The sequence below is a fragment of the Nipponia nippon genome, unplaced genomic scaffold, assembly GCF_047370975.1.
Source record: "Nipponia nippon isolate SJK-2023a ecotype South Korea unplaced genomic scaffold, ASM4737097v1 scaffold_4, whole genome shotgun sequence".
Taxonomy (NCBI): Eukaryota; Metazoa; Chordata; class Aves; order Pelecaniformes; family Threskiornithidae; genus Nipponia; species Nipponia nippon.
The window spans coordinates 103,512,207-103,535,516 of NW_028262358.1; the positions used below are offsets into that span (position 1 = coordinate 103,512,207).

At 37.8% G+C, this 23,310-nt stretch overlaps 1 protein-coding gene across 1 annotated transcript in view; it reads right to left on the minus strand.

Moving 5' to 3' along the window:
• Positions 1-2,167: 2,167 nt before the first annotated feature.
• MYOM2 (myomesin 2) overlaps positions 2,168-23,310 on the minus strand; it is an 81,813-nt gene continuing 60,670 nt past the window's right edge. The window contains exons 28-39 of the mRNA XM_087776342.1: positions 22,567-22,711; positions 22,401-22,460; positions 20,832-20,899; positions 16,943-17,056; positions 15,482-15,569; positions 12,976-13,014; positions 12,190-12,295; positions 8,772-8,935; positions 8,402-8,438; positions 8,251-8,273; positions 7,335-7,390; positions 2,168-3,273 (exon numbers count right to left, since the gene is read on the minus strand). Of these exons, the coding sequence (XP_087632468.1) occupies positions 2,929-3,273; positions 7,335-7,390; positions 8,251-8,273; positions 8,402-8,438; positions 8,772-8,935; positions 12,190-12,295; positions 12,976-13,014; positions 15,482-15,569; positions 16,943-17,056; positions 20,832-20,899; positions 22,401-22,460; positions 22,567-22,711 (1,245 nt within the window). The 3' untranslated portion in view covers positions 2,168-2,928. The remainder of the gene's footprint in view (positions 3,274-7,334; positions 7,391-8,250; positions 8,274-8,401; positions 8,439-8,771; positions 8,936-12,189; positions 12,296-12,975; positions 13,015-15,481; positions 15,570-16,942; positions 17,057-20,831; positions 20,900-22,400; positions 22,461-22,566; positions 22,712-23,310) is intronic.

Below are 23,310 nucleotides of genomic sequence, written 5' to 3' on the forward strand. Positions count from 1 at the left end.
TAGCACCGATAACAAGATTTTTAAATGTGTACAAAAGCATCAAAGGTACACTGAACACTGAAAAATGTGAAACAGTTTATAGGAAGTCCTTAGCCTTTTGAATACAATGTTCCTGTGAATGATAATTTCTGTACTTCAGCAGAGGATTAACTGTCATAATAAATTATTTCTGTTTGCCTGGAAGGAAATAAGTGAAGCTTGCTTAACTAAGAAGGCCAGCTAAAGGTACAACCGAGATGAGACTAACCTTGTCTCCTGTGCCCAAGGATACCTCTGAAAAGCTGCCATAACATGCAATAATTTGATAGTCTCAGCTAAAATTAACCTGTGTACTGTAGAAGGAGATAAGAATAATATTAAATTCTTGCTGATAGTCACTTTGTATGCTACAGAGACTGGCTCTGATGTTTTGTGAGCCTGCCATAGTAAGATTTTGAAAAGCTTAAAGGCCTTTAATAAGAAATTCGAATAGAAAAGAAGAAGATTTATTTTATTGACAGATTTGCTGAAGTTCTTGTGATCACAGTTTCATATAAAAATATATTTTCCTATTTTGATAGATATTTGGGGAATAAATCCTTGCTTTGGTTTAAGTCCTAAAATTTCCTAATTAAGCTGTCTCACGGCAATATCATGTTCTTGAGTCTTTAACCCTCTCAGACACTTCCATTCAATGACCAGACACAGAATGTGGTTCTATAGCCACATGAATTTTTCACCCAAAAGAAGCATTTTTCATCACTGTCCAATGTAATTCCTGGTTGTTTATACTGTACTTAAACTCACTGTTCATTGGCTTTAAGTACACAAATCTTTCAAAAAGCTGTTTGTTTAAAATCAAAGCATCTTTTAATAAAGTGTGATTAAAAACTATTTCCTTTTCAGAGCTGGCCTGTTTTTCTTTATCATGACTACTCACAGATATCAAAGAATTGCAAAGGTGGCTTGCAGTCTTTCTTACTTGAGGAATTTGATACTACGATGAATCCATCCTCATTCTCCTCACTATCTGTTCAAACCATCAGATTCTTAAACAGTCTACAGTACCACACCCTCCATCCCTCCTTCAATACTGAAAACTAAGATAAAGTACAAGAAAGGGAGAAAACCTCTCAAATCTAGCATTTAACTTGCTCATGTGAGAGGTAGGATGCCTAGGTCTAGTCACTTTTTCAGTCAGACAAAGACAGACAAAGTAAAAAAGGATAAATAGAAGCAGCACTTCCAAATACAGGGAAGACTGGGAATTAGTGCACTACCCTTGATGGTCAGAGATACAGGTTCAAATCCCCATGGATGGAGAGGAGGGGGAAGGGGAATGCTGCTCTCCTGTCTCCCAGATAAGTGCTCCAACCTAATGTATCTGACAGCTTGTAAATTGGCTTCTCATTTCCTCTGCTTTTCATCTCTCTCAAAAAAAAAAGACTTTTTGAATCAAGTGAAGTATTTGTTTTCCAGACAAAACAATGGAAGGTCTATGTCATTTAGATGAGAAAGAAAAACAAACAAACAAAAAAAAAGCCTTGAGATTAAATTTACTCTGAAACTGTTCATTTCCCTGGGTTTTTTTTCAGTTTGTCTGTTGGGGGGGAGGGGAAGCCAGAACAATTATTTCCATATTTTCCACACTTAAGCTCAGAGGCTGTCAGAGGCTCAGCACTGGCATTTAGCCATGACCCCAAAACACACTCCCTTTTCCTTGCATTTATCCTAGAGACTGAGAGAAGTCACAAGAGAGGAGGGCTGCATCCAGGATGTTTGTACCCCCAGTGTTACTTACCATTAGACGAACTCTTTGCTGGAAGCTGCTTGGCAAATTACAAAGGTCCATCTAGGTAGGTAAATGAACTTTTATTGAACAGGGAACCTGATCTGAAAAAGCCAGCACTGCAAACACTTAATCATGTATTTTACGACAAGCATGTGAGTGATCTCACTGAAGCCTATTCTATTTCAATGTTTCATGACAAGCATGTATTGAAATCTTTGCCTAGCAGAACATCACTTCACCCACGGAAGAGTTCTGTTGTTCGTTTTGGATAGAGGAGAATCAAAGACATAATTATCTTAAGTGACTGAATTGTATACATGTCTTTTGGTACCAGTTTAAGCTTGCATCTTGACCTGTATTGAAAAGAGTAAAATTAATGTTGCAAGTGCCACCCAGTGACTGTGATTAACCATAATTTGCATTCTTTATTGAAAGTCGATAGTCTGCATGCTACCAGCTGTGAAATTGTGCAATAAGCAATAATTAAACAGTGAAACAGAGTAAACAGAACTAGTTAGGTGTGATTTGGAGCAGTGAGTAGCAAAGGTGACTTTAAAAGTTTTATTAGCACAAAGCAGGAAAAACAAAATACAACCTTGTGACCTATGCTTCAATGAGTAAACAGAGAACATTTGTAAAAGTTTACTAAAGATAAAGTCACACTATAAAACAACGGTATCACTACTAAACAGAGACTATCCACTAGACTTACAGGATCAGAGGCTTCAAAGCCAAAGGGACTGTGTGTGTGGAACAAAGCAGGAGTCATCTCTGAATATGTATCCAACTGCAGTTTACTACCTTTACTGATGGGACATTTGTTCTCAGAGGATTGTTGGGTTGTTTTGTTTTTTTTTTTTTTTCAGAGAGTTGGGGAGGGTAGAAATGGAGGTTTACTATAGGTTTGTGCAACCTGCCATTGCATATGGGAACGTCTGGCAGGCATTTGGCTTTTTGCTATTTGCAAGTCCCACCCTATTACATAAACTCAAAATGAGATTGTTGCAGATGTGTACAGCACCATAGCACAGCTACCTCCCTAAAGCGAACTCCTAAAAGCTCAGTTTCCGTTTGAACATTACCAATTAGTTATGTGTGGGAATACCTCAACTACAGCTCATGTATTCTATTTTGTTTGTCAAACATAGTATCAAGCTTTACTTCTTACTGGATTTCTCCTTGCCCTCAGGTTTGAGGGCTTCTTCTGATGGTGGTATTGGCCTGGGTTTAGCAAGCTGGCCTGGCTTAATTTCAGGCATTTTTTCACCATGTCTGTACACGCTTACAGTGACATCCACTGTTTCCCCACCATGCTTGTTCTTGACATGGATGCTATATTTGCCCGAGTCTTCTGAGGTCACTCCCTTGATTGTTAAACTGGCATATTTCCCTTGTTCCAGTGAAAATGCATAGTGCTCATTAAGTTCAAAGGCCTTGTCATTCTTGAACCAAACCACTTCAGGGTCAGGATTTCCAAATACAGTACAGGTCAGATTCAGCGTCTGAGAGAGGAAGAAAGAAGTAATTTTAAGGATCAGTCAGATTTGGTCAACCAGAATATTCTCAGTATTGCTTTCAGGCACTTCTTATTCCTACTTAATTAAAGTAAGACAGGTATCATGTTCTTGAGGACTGAAAAGTAGAGTTTCTAACTTTTTTTTTTCCTTTGATTCAGTCTTTGCATCATCTTATCAGTGACTGTGATGCAGTAGTAGCCTCAGGGTAACAGTGTCTGAAGATGGCAAGTTGGACTGTCATTGCAGTCCTGCCTGCAGGAGACTCCTGACAACCCATTAGTCTGACATGAGGTTCAGGCAATGATAGGTTTAAAAACATCCTTGAAGTTTCCCTGTAAACAGCAGGGAGGAGAACTGAGCAAATCTTTTCTGACCAAGGCCTCCTGAGGTTATTGCTTGAGATGATAAAAAAAAAAAAATCACTTAAAAATAGAGTACATAACATGAATCATTGGACATTGATTCCAGGTGCTGCTGAGTAGTAAAATGGAAATATTTCACAAAGATTAAATAATACATAAATGTTGCAAAAGTATTACACACATGTATAGCGTATTCAGAATAGCTGAAATGACCTAGTAGGCCATCCTGGCAGTTCAGATATTTTCCAAGGACTGAACTGAGATTGAAGAAGCCCATAAAATTTTCATGGTCATTCTTCCAAATTTTTATATAGTTACTGCTGAACCCCATTTTGACCACCATATGCATATGTATGTAAACTTTATGTATTTAGGTACAGTGATGACAGAATAAATGAAAGAATCATTTGAGAAGTTGCATTGATTAGTACCTACTTTGTCCACCTTTGCTTTAAACTCATTCTGCCCAAAATTCTGCCCTAGATAATTAAAGGTCACCTTAAGAATTTCACATATGCACCATTGTGTTAGGGGAAAAAAAGAAAGAAAAAAAAAAAAAAAGAACAACCCAAAACTGATAGTTTCTACCAGAATGCTTCCATATATTCCCTCCCTTCCATATTCCCCTTCAGGTTTCACCAAATCCTGACCCAGAGAGAGCAGAGAAAGTCTGTCTGTGTGCACACATGCATGTTTTTGTGCAATATTTTTCTTGAATGATGATGACTGAAAAGGTGTGATATAACTCAGACAAAAAATAAAGCAAGAAGAAATTTTAAGTGATCAAAAGTGCCATATGTTCACAAATAGAAGCAGTCTTGCATACTACATGGCTCCAAAGTCAGGGGGGAATGTTGAAGGAAGATTTACGCGCTCTGGGCACAACCTAGTGACAACCTAAGCGTGTGAGTACTCTTTAGGAGTGATATCATGTGGAATGTGAAGTTAACTAATAGCCTATAGGAACTAGCCTTACTATAAATTATTTAAAGGAGCAATGATGCAAACATTAAAATAAAATTTTGGGAAATCAAACTAATGTCTAATAGCATGAGGTTAAATCTTACTGTCCTTTCTGCAACTCAGGCAACATTTCATGACTCTTGCCCGCAAAAGTGACCTCATTTAAGAGCAATTAATAATTAATCATAATTAATCAAGTCTTAATAAGCTAATATTAAAAACTTACCAGAGAACAGATATATTCCACAGTCATTTTAGATCATTTGGGCCTGTTCTAATTTATTAAATTATAGATGTGACCTAAAATCATTTATATTCTCTTAAGAAGCATTAGTAAAGCTTTGTTTTCTGTCCATATATTTGTGTAGTTATACCATTCCATTGCATGAGGAAAACTCTCTGCCCTTTTTTTTTTTTCCTATAGTTACTTCTCACACTTGTAGTTACACAACTCTTGCATGGTACCTGTTCATATTTAGTATAGAGGTGATTTTAGAGTTTCACTTCCTTGCAATCCATTTTGTTTTGCCTGATTTCAAGAATTGGAGATTTTTGTCTTCACACATTCATTTATTTAATCCTCACATGATTAGGTCTCCTTTGAAGCCTTTTACTTCTGGAAACGCACTATGTAGCATTCCCTTAATTTAAGGTTGTAGTTTTATGGCATGATTGTATGAGGAAACTGCAGCTAGTCTGTGCATGGGGTTGGGGTGACTTCAGCAAGCTATCTCCTTACAGTTAGACTGTTTTAAGATGTTGGTCATAGAGTGGCTTACACCTAACCTACTAAAAGACTATCTTGCTTTCTGTGAGGTGCCTCTGTCTACCACAGTAAGAAGGCACCTCATGTGAACACCCATTAGAGACAAAGGAAGTAATGGGCCAAGAGGAAAATCATCTCTCTCTGGTCCAGAGTTGAGCAGCTTTCAGCATCCACTGCAAGGACCACGTGTTCCCCCATCTTTCTAAAGAGACTGCTCCTGGATATCCAGAAAATGGCCAAGTACACGGAAAGTCGGAAGAGTTGTGTGCAACCTCTTACTCCAGTGGTAAGAAAGACAGTTTCCACACAGAGCAAAACAGCTGTAGTCTTCGAAGATGCACTTCATACAAGAGAGGTAAACAACCTGATCAACATGCTTTTGATAGCCAGCAGATGGTAAGAGTCACATTGGCTCATGAGCTGATCTGCTATAGTCAGTCAGAATGAAAGTCCACCTAGCTCTTTTAGAGGTCAAAAGCAACTGCTTAAGTAAGTATACAAAAATACAGGGGATGAATAATGTGATCCTATTCCCAGTATACCTTTCTGCTTTCCACAATTCAGTGGCTTTTAAACTGGTCATAAGCACAACTTGTATTGAGAACGTTGTATTTAATGGTCCCTGCTGGACTTCCTCTCATGATATTGCCTGTTTTCTTTTTTGGACCCAAATCTATTTTTGCCTAAGGTACTAAGGCACAAATTAAGTATGAACCACTTGAAAAAAATACTTCCTTTTGATTCTGTAAATCCTGTAATGACCATGTAATTAGGCATTCCCTAGTTCTTGTGCTATGAGAAGTGCTGGATAATAATTTCCAAGTACCTTCTCTGCACCACGTACAATACTGCAGATTTCTTTTTTTTTTTACCTTGTTCTCTTTCAGTAATTTTTCTTCCCAGACTGAAGACCTAGTTTCTCCCCATAGGGGAGGACAGGGCACCCAACAGAAGAAGATCTGATTCAGGAGAAAGAGACAAGAACTTGCTGTCTGTATGGGAATGATGAAAAGTGTTTGTCTTTCCTGGACTGAAGACTTGGGTGTCTGGAGTCTGGAACTCACCCCCAGGATGGAGAGACTGAGTTCCAGTACTTCCTCACACCTGTAAGGGCTAACAGCCGCTCAGACTAATAGTTGTCTTCTGTCTTAGTATCCGGAGAGTTTGGGCTGAGATTGCATGAGGTCCTGCTCCACCATGACAAAAATTCCAGTGAGGGACACCAGTCAGTCAGAATCATGACATTTCATCTCCACCAGTCAAGCTGACCTAGGAAGGGACTTTGCGAAGATTTACCAATTTTGATTTTGTACCTGGGCATTTAGTTATTACTGTTGTCAAAAAATATGTGTATTCACCAGCCTTCAAACTCCTGTAATTATATATTGTAATGGGGCTATCTGCCAATATATAGGAAGAGGTCAGAGTTTAGCCCCTTGGCCCAGGTATGTTCTTTACCCTCCTTTACTCTTGCCAGCCATAACAGTCTGTGTCTGGCGTGCTGGAGAACGGGACCTAATTTTTGTTTCTGTTATACTGGCTCTCAAAGAGTGGCTGCTTCCTCCTGCCTCTTCAGTTTCTTCTACAGTGCAGGGGTGAACTCTCCTCTTGAACTGCTCTGCTCAGTACACAGAGCTGAAAGCCAGCCCAGATTTGAGCATGCAGTTAATTCAGAGCCTCTACATAATCAGCACAAGACCAGATTCTCTTGAGGCTGACCTTGCTTGCCTAAGATCTGAATCAGGCTGTGCCTCCTCTGACTGTGTAGTCAGCTTACAGTACCTGTGTTCACTTAAAGTTTGCATGTGTCTCAGTTAAATGACTACCATTAGGTGGTTTAAATTATCCTTCTCCTGCTTTCAGCTTCTACGAAATAATCTGCATGCCCTCCCCTTTTGCCATCAAAGCAAACCTCTCACCAGTCAGCATGACCCGTTGAGAAAAACTGTCCTTACCTTCCCATCCATTATAGTAACAACGTCAGGCAAACCACCAATGACTTTACCACGATCTAGGAGTTAAAGAAAAATATGTGGACCATGTGAAGTTTAGACCTCAAAATTATTCATTTCTTAATGATATTATAACTTGGTGCCATATTAGTCACAGCTTTCGTTTGAACTTATCTTTAAAAAAACTGTAGCCCCGGTTAATGAAACATAAAATAATACAATTTTTGTGATATTTTGTGTTATTTCTTTTTAATGTATTTTATGGTCCTCTCAGATTTCTTTTTTAGCAGAGATTGTGCTATAGCATTCTAAACTGATACACATAACAACCTTGAAGCTACTGCTGAGTTTGACAGTTTGTGCTTTGGGCACAGAGCAAAGCAAGGAGGATGCTTTTAGCATCTTGGTAGTATCTAAGATCTAAGGAAAATTTGTCTGCCACCCTCTTTGTGGACAGACGCATCTTGTCACTACCAGGGAAACTGATATCAAAGTACCAGAATTCCTACAGCCCCTAACAGTTACAAGCTTCCCCAGTGTCTGTGTCTCAGCAAGCATTGCCCAACAGGCTTTAGCAGGTAATTTTTTAACTTAATATGTAGATCCCAATATTCAGTATCATCATCAGATTTCAGAGTCAACACCTCCTTGTATGACACCCAGAAGCTCACACCTCACAAACCTCTGCAGACAGAAGAATATATAGTGGAGGCTTCCAAAATGTGTAAACCTTTTAGTGGGTTTCCATTGGAATTAAAAAGAAATAAATCCACAAATTACTATTATTACTGCAGTATTTTGTGCAGGGGATTTCTGCAGGCACAGAACTCTGAAAGCTATGGTAGCATATCATGATGGATGCCTTAAAGAGAACACTAGACTAGTTCTACACCTTTGATAAAATGTAAAATAAACTTACTCTTCTCAGCAAAAGCAGCAGCCCTAAAATTGTTGAGGAAGAGAGGAAGAGAAATATATAATGTTATTAATGAAATTATTAGTAAAATATTTTTTCTGTAAGTAAAGATGCTGTTGTTACAGCATTAAAATGCAAAAGATGTAGCACTTACTTGAGTCGCTGAACTTCTGCATATGCATCATCAAAAGCTGTAACAAATCAATTGAGAGCATTATTGTCCATGAACATAACTTGCATGTGGGGCTCAGTATAAACATTTAAACATGTGCACATGTTAAAGCTCTTTTAAAACCCATACAGGGTTACACAGTAGCAAAATGGAAAACCCAACCCCTGAAACCCAATGCCACTGGTGGTGAAAACAAATATAAGACTAAAAAGATCATAACAGTTATGCAACTAAACTACAACTGGTTCTGACCAAAGGCTTTCTGTTTTTACTGTCATTCCTCTGATTATTGCAAGTAAATTCTGTTTAATCCATGAAAAGTCGCCATATAAGTATGGTCTTATAAATATACCTTGCCCAGACAGGTCAAGTGTGCGTTTGTAGGATTTCTTGTCACCAAAAATTTCAAAGGTGTAGTTCCCCTTATCCTTTTCAGTGGGATCACCTATCTGCAGCCAGGCAACATCCTCTCCACCTCCAATCTTCATCTTTTCACCAGAAGAAATCTTAGATTCCCTGGAAAAAATGAATATAAATGAGTGAACATTCTTTTCATGTATATTCTCCATAGGAGATCATCTATAAAAAGTTACAAAGGATAGCATACTATTCCTAAATTACAGATAAATTGCAGCTAATGGGGACAATTTCCCAGAAGATTCTTTTCTTCCTAGTGGGGGTATGAAACACTTTGGAACAATTAGCTTGAGCTTTCATTCCAAATATTAACTTCTTCACCCTCTTCTCATTCTCCTTCTCTCTACATACTGTGTTTATATCTATATGCAAACAGATGTCTCTGCGAAAATGGTGCATGACTTTAGCGTTCTGTATGCTTCATACACTAACATCAGAATAGTAAACAAGAGGCAAATAACCTTTTCTGATGAGGAAAAAAATCTTTACCTTTCATTAACTTCAAAAATCAATTAAGAAAACAATAAAAGATTTGCATAGAATTTATTATTCTTGCATCAAGTCAAAATACACCTTTGGTTTTTTTTAAGAACAAGAAAAGAAGCAAATTTCCTGACTGCAGATAATTAATAAACACGTCTTTAAAAAACAGTGGCATTATATTGACTTATCATCACTTCCTAAGCTAATAATATAAGAAATGCCCTACTGATTCAGATTAGGGGTTCTTCTGGTCCATAATCTGTCATGAAGAGTGGAAATAGAAGAAGTTATTTAATGAGAGTGTGCAAACCAGACCACTTTCAATGGCTTGAAGAGGTTTCCTCTTTCACTCATTAACTAAAGAAATATCTCTTTTCATCCTTCCTCCCCAAGTATCTTTAGCTCGAATTTTTAATAGATGAAGTCAGCATTAGCTTCTCTTTGATCGGTTATTTTATTTACTCAGACAGGGCTGATTTGGCTTCATAGCTAGAGAGTCACTTTTATGGGGAAAGGAATTTTTATCACATTGAGTTCAGCATACCAAACTAGATGCCTGGATAGAAACTACTATATATTAGAAAATACTACATATAATATTCCCCACTGTGCCATGAGCAGATGATACATGCTGGCTTTAGGAATTACTAGAAGCCCATTTAAAAGAGCGGGGAGGTTTGGAGAGGCTGGGGGAGGTTGGTTGGTTTGTTTGTTCGTTTTAGTCTTTGTTTTAGCTTTAACAACACTGGCTTATAATCGTTGTATTCACAGAAGAATTGAAACTTTATTTCTTAAAAATCTGTGTTCAATGATCTTCAAAACAATCAATATGTAAGGCATTATAAATGGGGGGGGGGGGGCAGGAGGTGCCTGTATTTAAATATAAATATGCACACTGATATTTCTATATTAGCCAAGTAGCAGTAGCATTCTCTAGTTTTATATTTCTATGAACTGGATGGGGGAATGGACTAAGTCACTTTTAAAACTCAAGCAGATAAAGTAAAAGGCAGAGGCAAAAAATATTTTTCTTTTCCTTTCCATCACATTAGTATCACATTTACTGAAAGAATCATAGAATCATTTAGGTTGGAAAAGACCCTTAAGATCATCAAGTCCAACCATTAACCTAGCACTGCCAAATCCACCACTAAACCGTGTCCCTAAGCACCACATCTACACATCTTTTAAATACCTCCAGGGATGGGGACTCAACCACTTCCCTGGGCAGCCTGTTCCAGTGCCTGACTACCCTTTCAGTGAAGTTTTTCCTAAAAGAGGAAGAAGCAGAACTTACTGAATACAAACATTGAGTTATGAGTTGTGCTGGGTTTGGCTGGGATAGAGTTAATTTTATTCACAGTAGCTAGTATGGGGCTATGTTTTAGATTTGTGCTGGAAACAGTGTTGATAATACGGGGATGTTTTCATTATTGCTGAGCACTGCTTACACAGAGTCAAGGCCTTTTCTGCTTCTCACCCCACCCCACCAGCAAGTAGGCTGAGGGTGCACAAGAAGTTGAGAGGGGACACAGCTGGGACAGCTGACCCCAACTGACCAAAGGGCTATTCCATACCATATGATGTCATGCTCAGCATATAAAGCTGGGGGAAGAAGAGAGAAAGGGGGGATGTTAGGAGTGATGGCATTTGTCTTCCCAAGTAACCGTTACGCGTGATGGAGCCCTGCTTTCCTGGAGATGGCTGAACGCCTGTTGGCAATGGGGAGTAGTGAATGAATTCCTTGTTTTGCTTTGCTTGTGTGCGTAGCTTTTCCTTTACCTATTAAACTGTCTTTATCTCAACCTATGAGTTTTCTCACTTCTACTCTTCCGATTCTTTCCCCCATCCCACTGAGGGGGACTGAGCAAGTGGCTGTGTGGTGCTTAGTTGCTGGCTGGGGTTAAACCACAACAGCTGCACACCTTGCATAAGTGTTCTCGAGATCCCTGAACACGATGATCACTGACACTTTTCTTTTGTTCCTGTCTTCATAGAAATCAAGGGCTGGACAGCATTGCAAAACTAGGACAACATGCTGATAAACCAGCCTCTTCATGTCCAAGTCAGACCAGTTCACCATGTGTCATCTTTGTAGCCCATCAAGGAATGTGAAAGTTGAAACCACTTGAAGATTTTTAAAATCCTTCCAAACCTTACCTGCAGTTTCAAACAAATGAGGGCCTGACATAGCAAAGCATTTGAATACACATTTAACTGTAAATACACAGATGAATAGAGTGCCTCCAAAGTCAAACATTAATGTAACATGAGAGTGGAAAACTATTGGGAACTTTAAAGCTCATTTCTGGTTATATTCTCAGCTCTGAGGGCTACTCTCAAAGTGTTCTGTGTCCCATTGAATATCTTTTCAAAGAGGAACAGATTTAAAATATTTTGGGTTACTTAAGACTGTATCAGTTTGAAAAAAAATAAATTCCTTTCTTAATACAGGCTTTTATTAAACTGTGAGAGCAGATCCTTGGTATTCACCTAGTAGTGGAGGAGAATTTAATTCATTTAAAGAAAAGGGCAGCCCTGAGTAGAAAACTATGCTCAAATATTTTGCTATCTTTGAACCAACCAGATAATATAGTGGAAGACACAGTCTTGCATAGAATAAAAAAACTACTGGAATACTGTAGATTCTTTTTTCCTGGCTGTTACAGCCCTCTTGATAGGTGTTGGACAAGTCTGTTAATATTTCTTTTACCGTATGTACTAGCTATGTGAAAAGAGAATATGAAGTGCTGGAAAGAGAAATTTATCAATGTGGTCCAGTTACTAAACGAATGCCACAGAACAGTAAATAGTAAATCATAAAGACGTCATTTTTTCTCAAATAAAATTGAAAAAATATTCTCATCTACCTGTGAGACCAGTTGACTTTCATTTCTTCATTGTAGTACTTCAAGAAACACTGGAGCCTTATTCCTTCCTCAGTGCAAAGGATCTTCAGTGGAGAGGCTGACTTACCTACATAAAAGAGAATATATGCAGATCAAACAGGATAGTGGAATGAACGGGAAACAGTCAAATGGACTACTGCTACTGCCAGGACAAAAAAATATTCAAGATCTCGGCCATGATTTTCAACTACCACAAACAGACAATTGTTCATGCCTTTCAAAGGAGATCTGCTGATTTGTATCAGGTGAAAGTTCAGTATGAGTTTATGGTTTTATTATCATACACAAGCATTATGACTAGCAAGATCCATTGTGAAATAAGTAGCTAGTCATGTAATTGCTGTGAAACAGTAGTGTCATAATTCTAATTGCACGAAAAATTTATTTTTGTGCAACCCCTGTTCTTTCAGTGGAATGACTCCCAACTGCTCCCTGGGAGCAGGATCAGAGTCTTGTTCTCTCTGTATCAGGGGTCACTGATTGATGGGAAGTAGGAAGAAAATTATTGCTACAACATTGTCACAGTATCTAAACCAAACAAGCCAGGTGGAATAATACTTTGTTCCCTTTTAATAGTGTCAATTAGCAAGGTCAACTGCCTATTCAGAAACTTAATAGCATGTCCATAATAATATAAGCATTGTGACTCTCAGAGATTTCCCATTTACAATAAAAATTGTCTGCCTCAGGCTCAGATGACTTTAACATAAAAAACCTACATGAGAATCCAAGACAGCATTTACTTACCACTGACTCCGCTCAGTGCCAGCATTATATCATCATACACTGAAAAGAAAAAAAGAAAAAAAAAAAAAAGGAAATTTACCAAAAATTCAGTCAGAATATAGCTTTGCTGTAGTAAGTTTAATTAAAGAAATATGCGAAATCTTCACATCCTTAGGCAAAGAAAACCATTAGAATTACAACAGGTGTATGGGACAAATTGGAGACTGCCTGTGTACAGCATATGAATTCTGTGCTGTCTCACTCAGTATCTCCGCTGTGTGTGGAGTCAGCTGTCTGCTGTCAAATCTTTGTATGCCTCAGGCCAGAAACAATAAAAGGTCATTAAAACTGGATAGTTCACATTCAAAGGACAGTGCAGGGGAAACAAATTATCACATTATAGGTGAAAACAGTTTTCGCCTGTTCCCTGTAGGATGGCATTTGACAAATGTAAACCCCTTCAACAGCAAGTGAAAGAAAGCAGGTATCATATCAAGCTTTTGAAATATTGCAGAGCTGATGGATTTGCAGAAGGGGAGAACCCTGGAGACAAGGGCAGAAGGGCAGGGAACTCCTTCATAGCAGAAGAATGCTATTCAGTGTCACTGTGCAATATGGAAAGAGAGAGAAAGAAAGAAGCACCATAATCTGAAGAACACATATTCAAGACTGAAAAATGTATATTCAAGGCTGAAGAACTTTATGAATGGGGAAGACAGAGAAATGCATGAAGTTCAGAAAATATTATTTGTATATTTGGTCTGTATGGATCTGTATCTACACGTTTTTTGTCTCTGCTAAAATAGATTGTGATTCAATTCCATAACCCTCTGCAAACTCCAGTATGCTTCTACTGGCCTGCTGACATGAGGACATGAATTGCATGCTATATATACATTACACTACAGATGTCTGGGAAAGTGGGGTTATATTACCTATACTGTCTAAATGAGACATTTTTTTCTGGAAGAATAATGGGCAGAATTTATGCAGAAGAAAAATGCCTGAGAGACTATATTTATCTTCATTTGAATGCCAGTGCACACTGGGCTTGAACTAGCCTGCCCCATACTATATGCAGTCTTCCAGGGCCCGGTTCATGCTAAACTTTTCTGTTTATCCTTTGCATTTCAAGGCTAACTCCATCATTTAGGAGACTCACTGTTTGGTTTAACAGTGCAGTTTTTGTGTTTTTGCTGGTTGACATTTTCAAAGCCTCCTGGACCCACGGAATTAGACACTGTCAATTCTCTAAATAGGCATTTCACTGTACATTTCCAGCACAGCACAGTCTTGCCTTACCTGAAGCATAGTCTCTGGAAGCTGGAAGGACCCCTGACCATAAGATGGAGAACTACTGTACCTTTTGTTTATTCCGGTGGTCAGGATACCCTGTACTTGAAAATCCATAGACTAAGGAAATGATATCTGTGTATATATCAAAGGACAGGAAGGGAGGAGGTGGTTAATGAGGATGTATTGGATAGTGTGGGACCTGAGCCTGACATAAATGGTATGGAATACGGGATGGAGATTGTACTGGTTTTGACTGGGATAGAGTTGATTTTCTTCACAGAAGCTTGTATGGTGCTGTGTTTTGTATTTGTGACTAAAACAGTGTTGATAACACAGGGATGTTTTAGCAATTGCTGAGCAGTGCTTGCACAGCGTGAAGGCCTTTTATTTCCCTTCCTCAGACTGCCCCACCAGCAAATAGTCTGGGGGTGCACAAGGATTTGGAAGGGGACACAGCCGGGACAGCTGACTCCAACCGACCAAAGAGATATCCCATACCATATGACATCATGCACAGCAATAAAAGCTCAGGGAAAAAGAAGGAAGGGGGGATGTTCAGACTTATGGTGTTGGTCTTCCCAAGACACCATTACGCTGCTTTCCTGGAGATGGCTGAACACCTGCCTGCCAATGGGAAGCAGTGAATGGATTCCTTGTTTTGCTTCGCCTGCATGCACAGCTTTTGCTTTACCTTTTAAACTGTCTTTATCTCAGCCCATGAGTTATCTCATTTTTACCCTTCCAATTCTCTCCCCCATCCCACTGAGGGGGAGTGAGCAAGTGGCTGTGTGGGGCTGAGCTGCCTGCTGGAGTTAACTTACAAAACAGCTTTATGATTCAGCAATCGAAATAACTCTCAGGCCCCACTGTCAGTCCCACATCAACATATTCAGTACTTTTTGGTGCGTTAGGGGTTTGGAGACATTAAAGCTTAACAAATTTGAGAGAGAGTGAGCTCTCTAAAGATATTACATAAAAGGGACCATCTGTCTGATTAGAAACTTACTTCATTTCTTGCCTGTCAGAGTGCTAGAGATTAATCATTACAATGCCCAATGTCACCCCTCCTAAACTGGTGATCTGCAGTTCAGGCCTCTATAACATAAGAAGAGCACTGAAATGCAAAGGACCCCAAAAATATTTGCTAACTTGCCATTTGCAATGATAGATCTTCAACACCTCTTAAGAAGATGTGGAGATCGTTATTTCAATATAGTAAACTGAATGTTACCTTTTCCTGATAAATCAAGAGTAGATGCATCGTGACCTCTATCATCTGATAGCGTTGCCTTATAAACTCCTTCATCTTTGCGAGACAGCTACAAGGAACACACAAGATGTTTACTGACAAACTTGATAATAGTACAACATTTGCTCAACCCCTGCATGTTTTTCTAAATCAAACAACATACATTGTACCACATTCTGGTTAAATAATCTTACCAGAGATGAGATGAAAACTATGAATGGCTTGTGCATGCTTTTTTATGGAGCTGTAGTTGGTTCTTAAGCCTAAAACATATTCTGATTTCAGTTCAATTGCCTTGAGAAACAATGTTTTTTCTCTTGTTCCAAAAAGACAAACAGGATTGATCCTGGTCAGTAGAAATTATGTCGTGTAGTAAGATGTAACAGAAGGTAACCTCAACCTGCACAAACTTTAGAAATGCACCTTTTTTTCAACCAAAATGATTACTTTTTTGAATCAAGCTATGTAAAGTATAACAACAGATCTATATTCTTTAACTGTCCAAATATCAATTCAGTAGCGTGCATTCAAGCAGCAACTGTAGTCAAATTATATCTATGCTAAAAAAACTATTAATTCACTACCCTTGTAGAGCTTACATTCTAAAATCTAACACAGTGATGCTGCATTAAAGGCAGTAGGGGGTTTTGTTTTGGGTGTTCTCATTTTAATTTATTTTAAAACCTGAAGGAAAATATGTAAATATTTATATATAAATTGGAGGCTATTTAATTGAGTCTTAGACTTATACAAGTCCACAAGCAAGTAAATCATAGTAGAAGCATCATATAATTGAGTGACAAGTAACAAGAGCAATTCAAGACAAGCAGAAACCAGCCTCCCCAAAATAAGTCTACTCAAGAAAAACGAAGCCACTGGAAAGTCAGTATTCTCTTGCAAGTGAAATGAATGAAGTAAATTAGAAGAATATGAAACCAATAAATAAAATAAATAAATCAATTAAATAGAATGTACGTTATGCTGAAAGCAGAAAAACTTGATCCAGGGAGGTTTTGGCACTTGACGAAGGCAGCAACTATGGAGGCTAAGGCTTCAGACACAAGTTAGGTTATCCTGTTTGCATAAAGATAAATCTTAAGAAGCCGTATACCTCAAACCTATTCAGTTTAGGCAATAAAACTGAAACCCTGTCAGAAATGAGGTGCCTGAACAAATTGAAAAATTAAGGAGCAATAAGAAAGAACGAGATGGAGTTCACCTAAGGATGCTGAAGCAACTTAAGCATGAACTGTCTGAGCTGATAACAGAAACAGATACTCTTTTACTAGCATTAGCTACTCACCAGCTAATTGAAGGGTAGCAAATATGCTTTTTCTTAAAATGGTTCACAGAAATCATGATAGCTGGTTTAGCGCTCTGCCTGGCAAATCTATAGCGTGTCAAGCAGAAGCTGTCATTTCTAATCAGTAGGCGATACTGTACCCTGGGAATACTGAGGTGACATTCTCCCTTCTGCAGATCAGGCACCTCATCGACGTCAATCCCAGAACCATCCTTATACCACTTGAAAACAGTTTCCTTCTTTGTGTTCGCGACCTGTACAACAGAAAAGGCACATAAGCCTGGCTACATCCTGAAGAAAGGTATCATACTGTATGTAGTCACACAGGTACTTTCAAGATAAGCAGCTAATTTTTTTATAACACGAGTCAAACAAAGCTAAGTAAAAAACCAATTTCAACCAAGTCCTACTAAGCAAATCTAAGTCCTATGGTATTTATTTGCAGCACAGAACTGGTCAGAAGTATACAGCTTCCAGCTTCAGAGCCCTGTCAAATCCTTAAAGGCAATCCTGTCAATCTGTTCCCTTAAAGGGTTTTGCACCCTTGCTATGTGGTTGTAGTTTGTCTAAGAGATATTTATGAGAAGTATCTTTGAAATTAGAGCAGCTGAACTCTCCTTTTTCTTTTTGTGTCTGCCATGTGTCTCCAGAGAACTGTAACACAGAACTTAGGCCTTATCTTAGAGAGTCTTCAGCCAATTTGCAGGTTTATCCCAGCTAGCTAAGCAATGTCTTTCAGGGCTAAACTGCAGAGAGCAACTGAAATTACTATTCTGAAAGCATTTGAGACTTCAAAATTGCGAGCTGCACCAGAAATCCTTTTTTTCTACTACATTGTGTCCTATGGGAAGTACAAAGACTTGAGGAATCCTGCAAATTGGAGTCTCTCCCAACACAAAGGGGCTTAACAGCATAGTGCAAATGCAGAGAAGTTGCTTGAAAGCCAGAATTTTGCTGTAGTAGCAGCAGCTCATCTAAGCAATGCATAAATAGACTACAGCTATACCTCAAGTACTGCTGTAATTTTGAAATATAAATTGTGTATTGGTGATGCTTAAAGTATTGCTGGATGAATGAACTCAAACTGTGAATTCAAAGAAGCTAAAAGTCCAGGTCTTTTAGAAATCCTGGCAATATATTTTATTTTTCTCCCTTTCAACAACACTATGGTTTATTTGACATCACTATACCCATACCCTTCTAAAAATCACAAAAATGCAATGGTATTTCCATGCATAGCCTGAATTCCCGGTCAGCATGGCTTTGGTAGAAGGACAGAGCTGGCAGGACATTCTCAGTCCCCAGGCAGTTGCTTTAAAAAGCCTTCTTAAAAAAGAACTGAACAAATGGATAGAGGGCAGCCCAAAAGTTAATACAGATCTGCAATAGTTTTTAAGTGGCTTGCTTGGAGGAAAAAACATGCACCAATATCTAACCCTTTCACATTAGAGAAGTCATTCCATAGATGAACAGCTCTATGAAAGCTTTCTATAGAGGTGACTAGACAAATAGGAGGGCCTCCTATACTGATTCCTGGACATGTCTATAAAACCTGCTCAAATTAATCACATATATTGCTGCTTAATAACCAGTGTAGTTGCTATGGATCTCTGACAGAGTATTTGAGATCACACAACCTGGCCCAAAGCAATGCCTTGCTTGAGAAAAGTGAGCAGCACTTTACATTTACCAGTAACTACAAAGTGGCTATTCCTGGAGTCACATGACATGAGTGGCAATTTTATTTGAACAAAGCCTGAAGGAACAAGCCTTTAATGGTCTTCAACAATTTTTCATCAAAAAACTGTTAGCACTCAATCTGACAAGAAATAGACTGAGTTTCAGACACATGCAATTTGCAGTGCTGAAGTTATTTCATGTTGACATTTACTATGAAAAGTTACCTTTTTTGCTGTTCAGCCACACACCAAAAATCTTGCTTTTAACAGACACAGTACAAATAAGGGTCAAAAGTTATGCAAAAGCAGGTAGCTTCTGAACATTCTGAAATTTAAAAGTACTTGAAGAAATATTATAGTAGATGCTGGCATATGAAGAAAAATAAACACATAATAAAAAACAAACACCATCAAATTCTCATTCAGATGGACAAACATGTCCCACTGGCATGCAGGGGCTACAATACCAAGAACAAGGTCATTAGTCCCAGCTCTTTCAGAATTAAATACTAAGTCAATCAAAAGTCAATCAGGTCCAATTACATATAGAAAATAAGTGGTACGTGAAGTATCGTGTATTACTTTTTATATTCTCTTTTATGACACAATCCATATTTGTTCATTATTACTGTTATGGACCTGGATCATACAGTCAGTCTTCTGCCCTACACAAGCTTCCAGTTGGCCTGGTTTCCTAACTCCCCTATTTCATGCCATGGCCTTTGAGAAAGTCAAGGCAAAAAGCCCTCTCTTACAGGTGCTTTCTTCATGTTATCCCAGGCTCTTTCAAGAGGTGAAAACACCCATGACGATTATTTTTGCACAGGAGCACTAAACAGAGCCTAGAAGAGACCTGGGCCAAGTGCTATGATAAGGCCTGGGGAGGCAGAGACTGTTCCTTGGATGTTTTATTATCACAGGAATAGCCTAGGGCAGCCACACTTCTAACTTGAATGTCAGGTATCTGAAGTTCGTAGGACAAATCCAGGCTTTATTGTTCAAATTCTTCCTATGTACAAATATCAGTTAAACAGGCACAAACAACAGTACCATGTGAACCTAATGGCCAGTCACATACTAACAGTAACAAACATTATAAGGTCAACGGCATACTTAAAATGATGAGTGTGCAAACAGCTCACATCCTAGATTTCATTTACATAAAATGTTCTGACCTTATGAACAAGAAGTACATGGGTGAAAAGCATATAATCAGACACTCAGCCTTTCACAGTTTCAGTGGTATAAACAGGCTCAATAGTCAATGAAAAGAAGGATAATTTCAGATTAATTTGTAGAGAATTAACACTAGTATAACTGGTTCAGCAACATTTAATTCCCCATGTGCATGAAAGGATAAGCAGGGTTCATGCCTGAGGCAAACGCATGTTGGGATTATAAAGTATTCCAGCTTTGCAGCTCAGTATCAGCAAAGGTACCATGTTAGCTAATGAGTGTTGAGCCCTAAAATGGGGGCACACAGAATGGCAGCTTCACCACCCAGGTCAGTTCTGCTGGGAATATGTTGAGGTTAAAGGTCTCCTAATTAGTGAGCAGAAAAAAATGAAAAAAAACAAACCCAGAAATGTGCATGTAAATTGCTCATAATGAATGATTCAAGTTAGTCTAATTAAAAGCCAAAAACTTATTCAAAAGAAGTGGAGAAAATTAATACAAAAGAGTCCATATTACAGGAAAAGGCAATGAAGAAGAGTTTGATGCTTGTTGAATTCAATTAACTCAGTTATTCAGACTTCTAATTAGTCACTCTAGAAGAGCAACAAAAATGAAAAAATATCAGTTTAGAATGGCATATAAAGATGTTAATAGCAGAAGTTACTCTCAATTCCATGCACATTAGCATTAGTTAAGATTCAAAAGTCATTAGCTAAATACAATAAAAATCATGTTTTATAACTTTAATTCTAGAAGTCTTTGTTGCATGTTTGGTTACAGTTGATTAAATAACAGATGCTTTGGTAGACGAACCTCCAAATCAGAAAATGGTGAGGAAAGACTTTGAACTCTGGCTTTTTGTGGCTATTTTTTGAGGAAGAAGGACCGTTAAGGGATGAATATTTTGTTTAAATTATTTTTATGGCTCACAATTATTATAAAGAATTGGATTACCTAACACATTTAGAAATGTCCTGTAATTTTTTTGTTTTAATGAAGACTACTGCTGAAGAGTAGTAAGACAGAAATTTTGATTTTAAATATTTCTAAATAATAAAAAAAGTTTTCATATGAAACTTTTAATTTTAAAAATATCAAAATCTTTCCTCATATTTTCCTACCTCCATTTTTAATCAATACAGTCTAACTAATTATTTCAAGTATTTTTCCTCACCTTACAAGCAAGTATAACTTCACATTCCTCTGTAACTTTCCAATACAAAAACTCTGAGAAGTGAGGACCTAAGAAACAAAATTGTCTTAAAGCATATGTTGTAGAAAGAAGAGTATCAGAGAGATCCAGTGAAAGAAAGAAAAAGGATGACAATTCTATTATAACATCCTTACACAAGAATGATGAGAGGCAATGCCTGAACTACCCATGCACTAGAAGGAAAATCCTGCAGTAAGTTTTTATCATATTGACGCAGGTGTCTACAGTTCAGCTTAGAAACCTGAGGCTCATCTCTGTTTGTATGATAAGTCATGTAATATTCAAAAATGTAAAACAGTGAGACAAATTAGTTTATTAAACATGTTTATGCCCAATTGCCAACTAAGCACAGGAAAGAAACAGAGTAGCTACAAAACAGTGTACAAACAATGTATTTAATGCAAAGGGAACTGGAGAATAAAAAAATGTATCCAAATACTCCATTAAATGTTAAAAGCAAAAATCCCTTGCCAGACATTATTTGTCTAAGTTATATAAAGTTAAAAAATGTATTAAGCATTACAAGCAAAACAGGAAATATTCCTTTTCCCCACTCAGGTTCCAATCCTGCAAAAATATATATCCTTAAGTAAATTTACTGACATACATGGCCTTTTCAAAGTTATTGTGGTTACTCATGTCAGTAAATTTATATGTTTTAGTGTCTGCAGGATCAGGGCCTATAACTGCAATATCCAGACCTGGGAGGCAGCAAAGTCCCAGACTTTCACTTAAATCATTAAGAACTGAAGGATCCTGTGAGTTTATGCTGTAAGTGGTATAATTTCTTTCCTTAATCTAGTAAAAAAAAATCCCCCCCTGCAGAAAAAATAGAAAATAATAGAATCACATTGCTTATGTAGAGAATCTTACCTAAGCTATTTAGAATAAATGCTTTTAATTATTATTCTTATTTTCATCCTAGAAGCCATGTGCTTGCCAAGTGAAAATTACAAACTAGAGCTTAAACTCAATTTTTTAAGGATTTCACAGTGATAGAATTCTGAATTAGGTATCCAATAGTAATTCTTACTTTCAGCTGCAAAGTCAATAACCAGTATATAACAAACTCTGTAACTGTATAGGAACTATGCAACAAATATACATTTAATTCCTGGAATTTTGCCTGGACAGAAACCACAGGATCAGGTTTTTAATCTTCCTTGTCTGACACGATGGTGTCTACTCTTCTGTCAATTATATTGAAGGGACAATTTGTATGCTTAAAACTAAACATGCTGAAATGTTTTATTGGATCAGAGCCTACAGAAGGCACACTTCTCATGAATATTGAGCAAAGATAACCTCTTGTAAGGAATCCCACTTTATTTCTCTATTTAGTGAAAGTTCTGTCACAACTTGCATGTGTCATATGACAATGTTGGAAAACAAGATCCACCAAGGGTTCAGTGTCTCCTCAAACTGTGCAATATACGCATCTTCTAATGAAGTTGGAAGCACTTAGTATTCACCAGGAATGCATCATTAGCTGCAAACTGGGCCTAAAGTCACCAGCCTACTCTGTCTTACCTTGCTTCCTGAGAAATTCCTTTCGCTGGAGCTCAGACTCAGCCAATACTGCCTTGAATGCTAAATTTTAGAAGAGGCAAATGAAAAAGGAGTTAGTCACAAAATTACTCAAAGACTAATTGAAGTTCATTTCTTCATCAAAGTTTCAATGTTTCAGTGAACATACCATCTCCAATGAGAACTAATGAAGACTGGTTCTTGGCCTTTCCATCTTGAATCTGTACTGTGTAGGTACCTTCATTGTCAATTGTAAATCGGTCCATCACCATTTCTATAATGCCACTTGAACGGTCACAATTTATTTTATGCCTCTGAAATAAACAAGTAATAACTTTATTCTAGTATAGTGTAAATTACTTATGATTCCCTATTGAATTAATCATGTTTTATATCCCTGCCTCTACACTCAAGCTTTTTCATGTCCTTTTAATTGTAAACTATGGAAACAGGGCTATGCTTGAATTTACTGTTTTACAGCAAGATCCCAGTCGTGACAGAAACCTCTGTGTGCAGCTGCATTTGGAATCCTCGAGTCCTCATAATACAGCTGGTTTGGATTTAAAAATAATAGTTTATGGCACTATGATGCATGTTTGAAGAAGAGCCTACACAGCCATCCTTTAGCTGCATTACAGCTTCCAGTTCAACAAGGGGTTTTGCTAGGCTGAAGAACTATTCCTAGCAGAGCCCAGAAATAGCTGGAATTATTATATTTGTAGACACAAATGTGGATCTCCAAATAAATCCATCACAACAAATCCAAAAAGTCATCACTACTAAATATCTCTGAGCTCAATACTTGATCTTGTTTTCTCACTAAAAAAAGTTTCTTTAGGAAGGGTATAATGATTTACTCATCTAATGCTAGGTATTCTTTTCAAAGAACACTAAAGTGCAAGACTATGAGAGC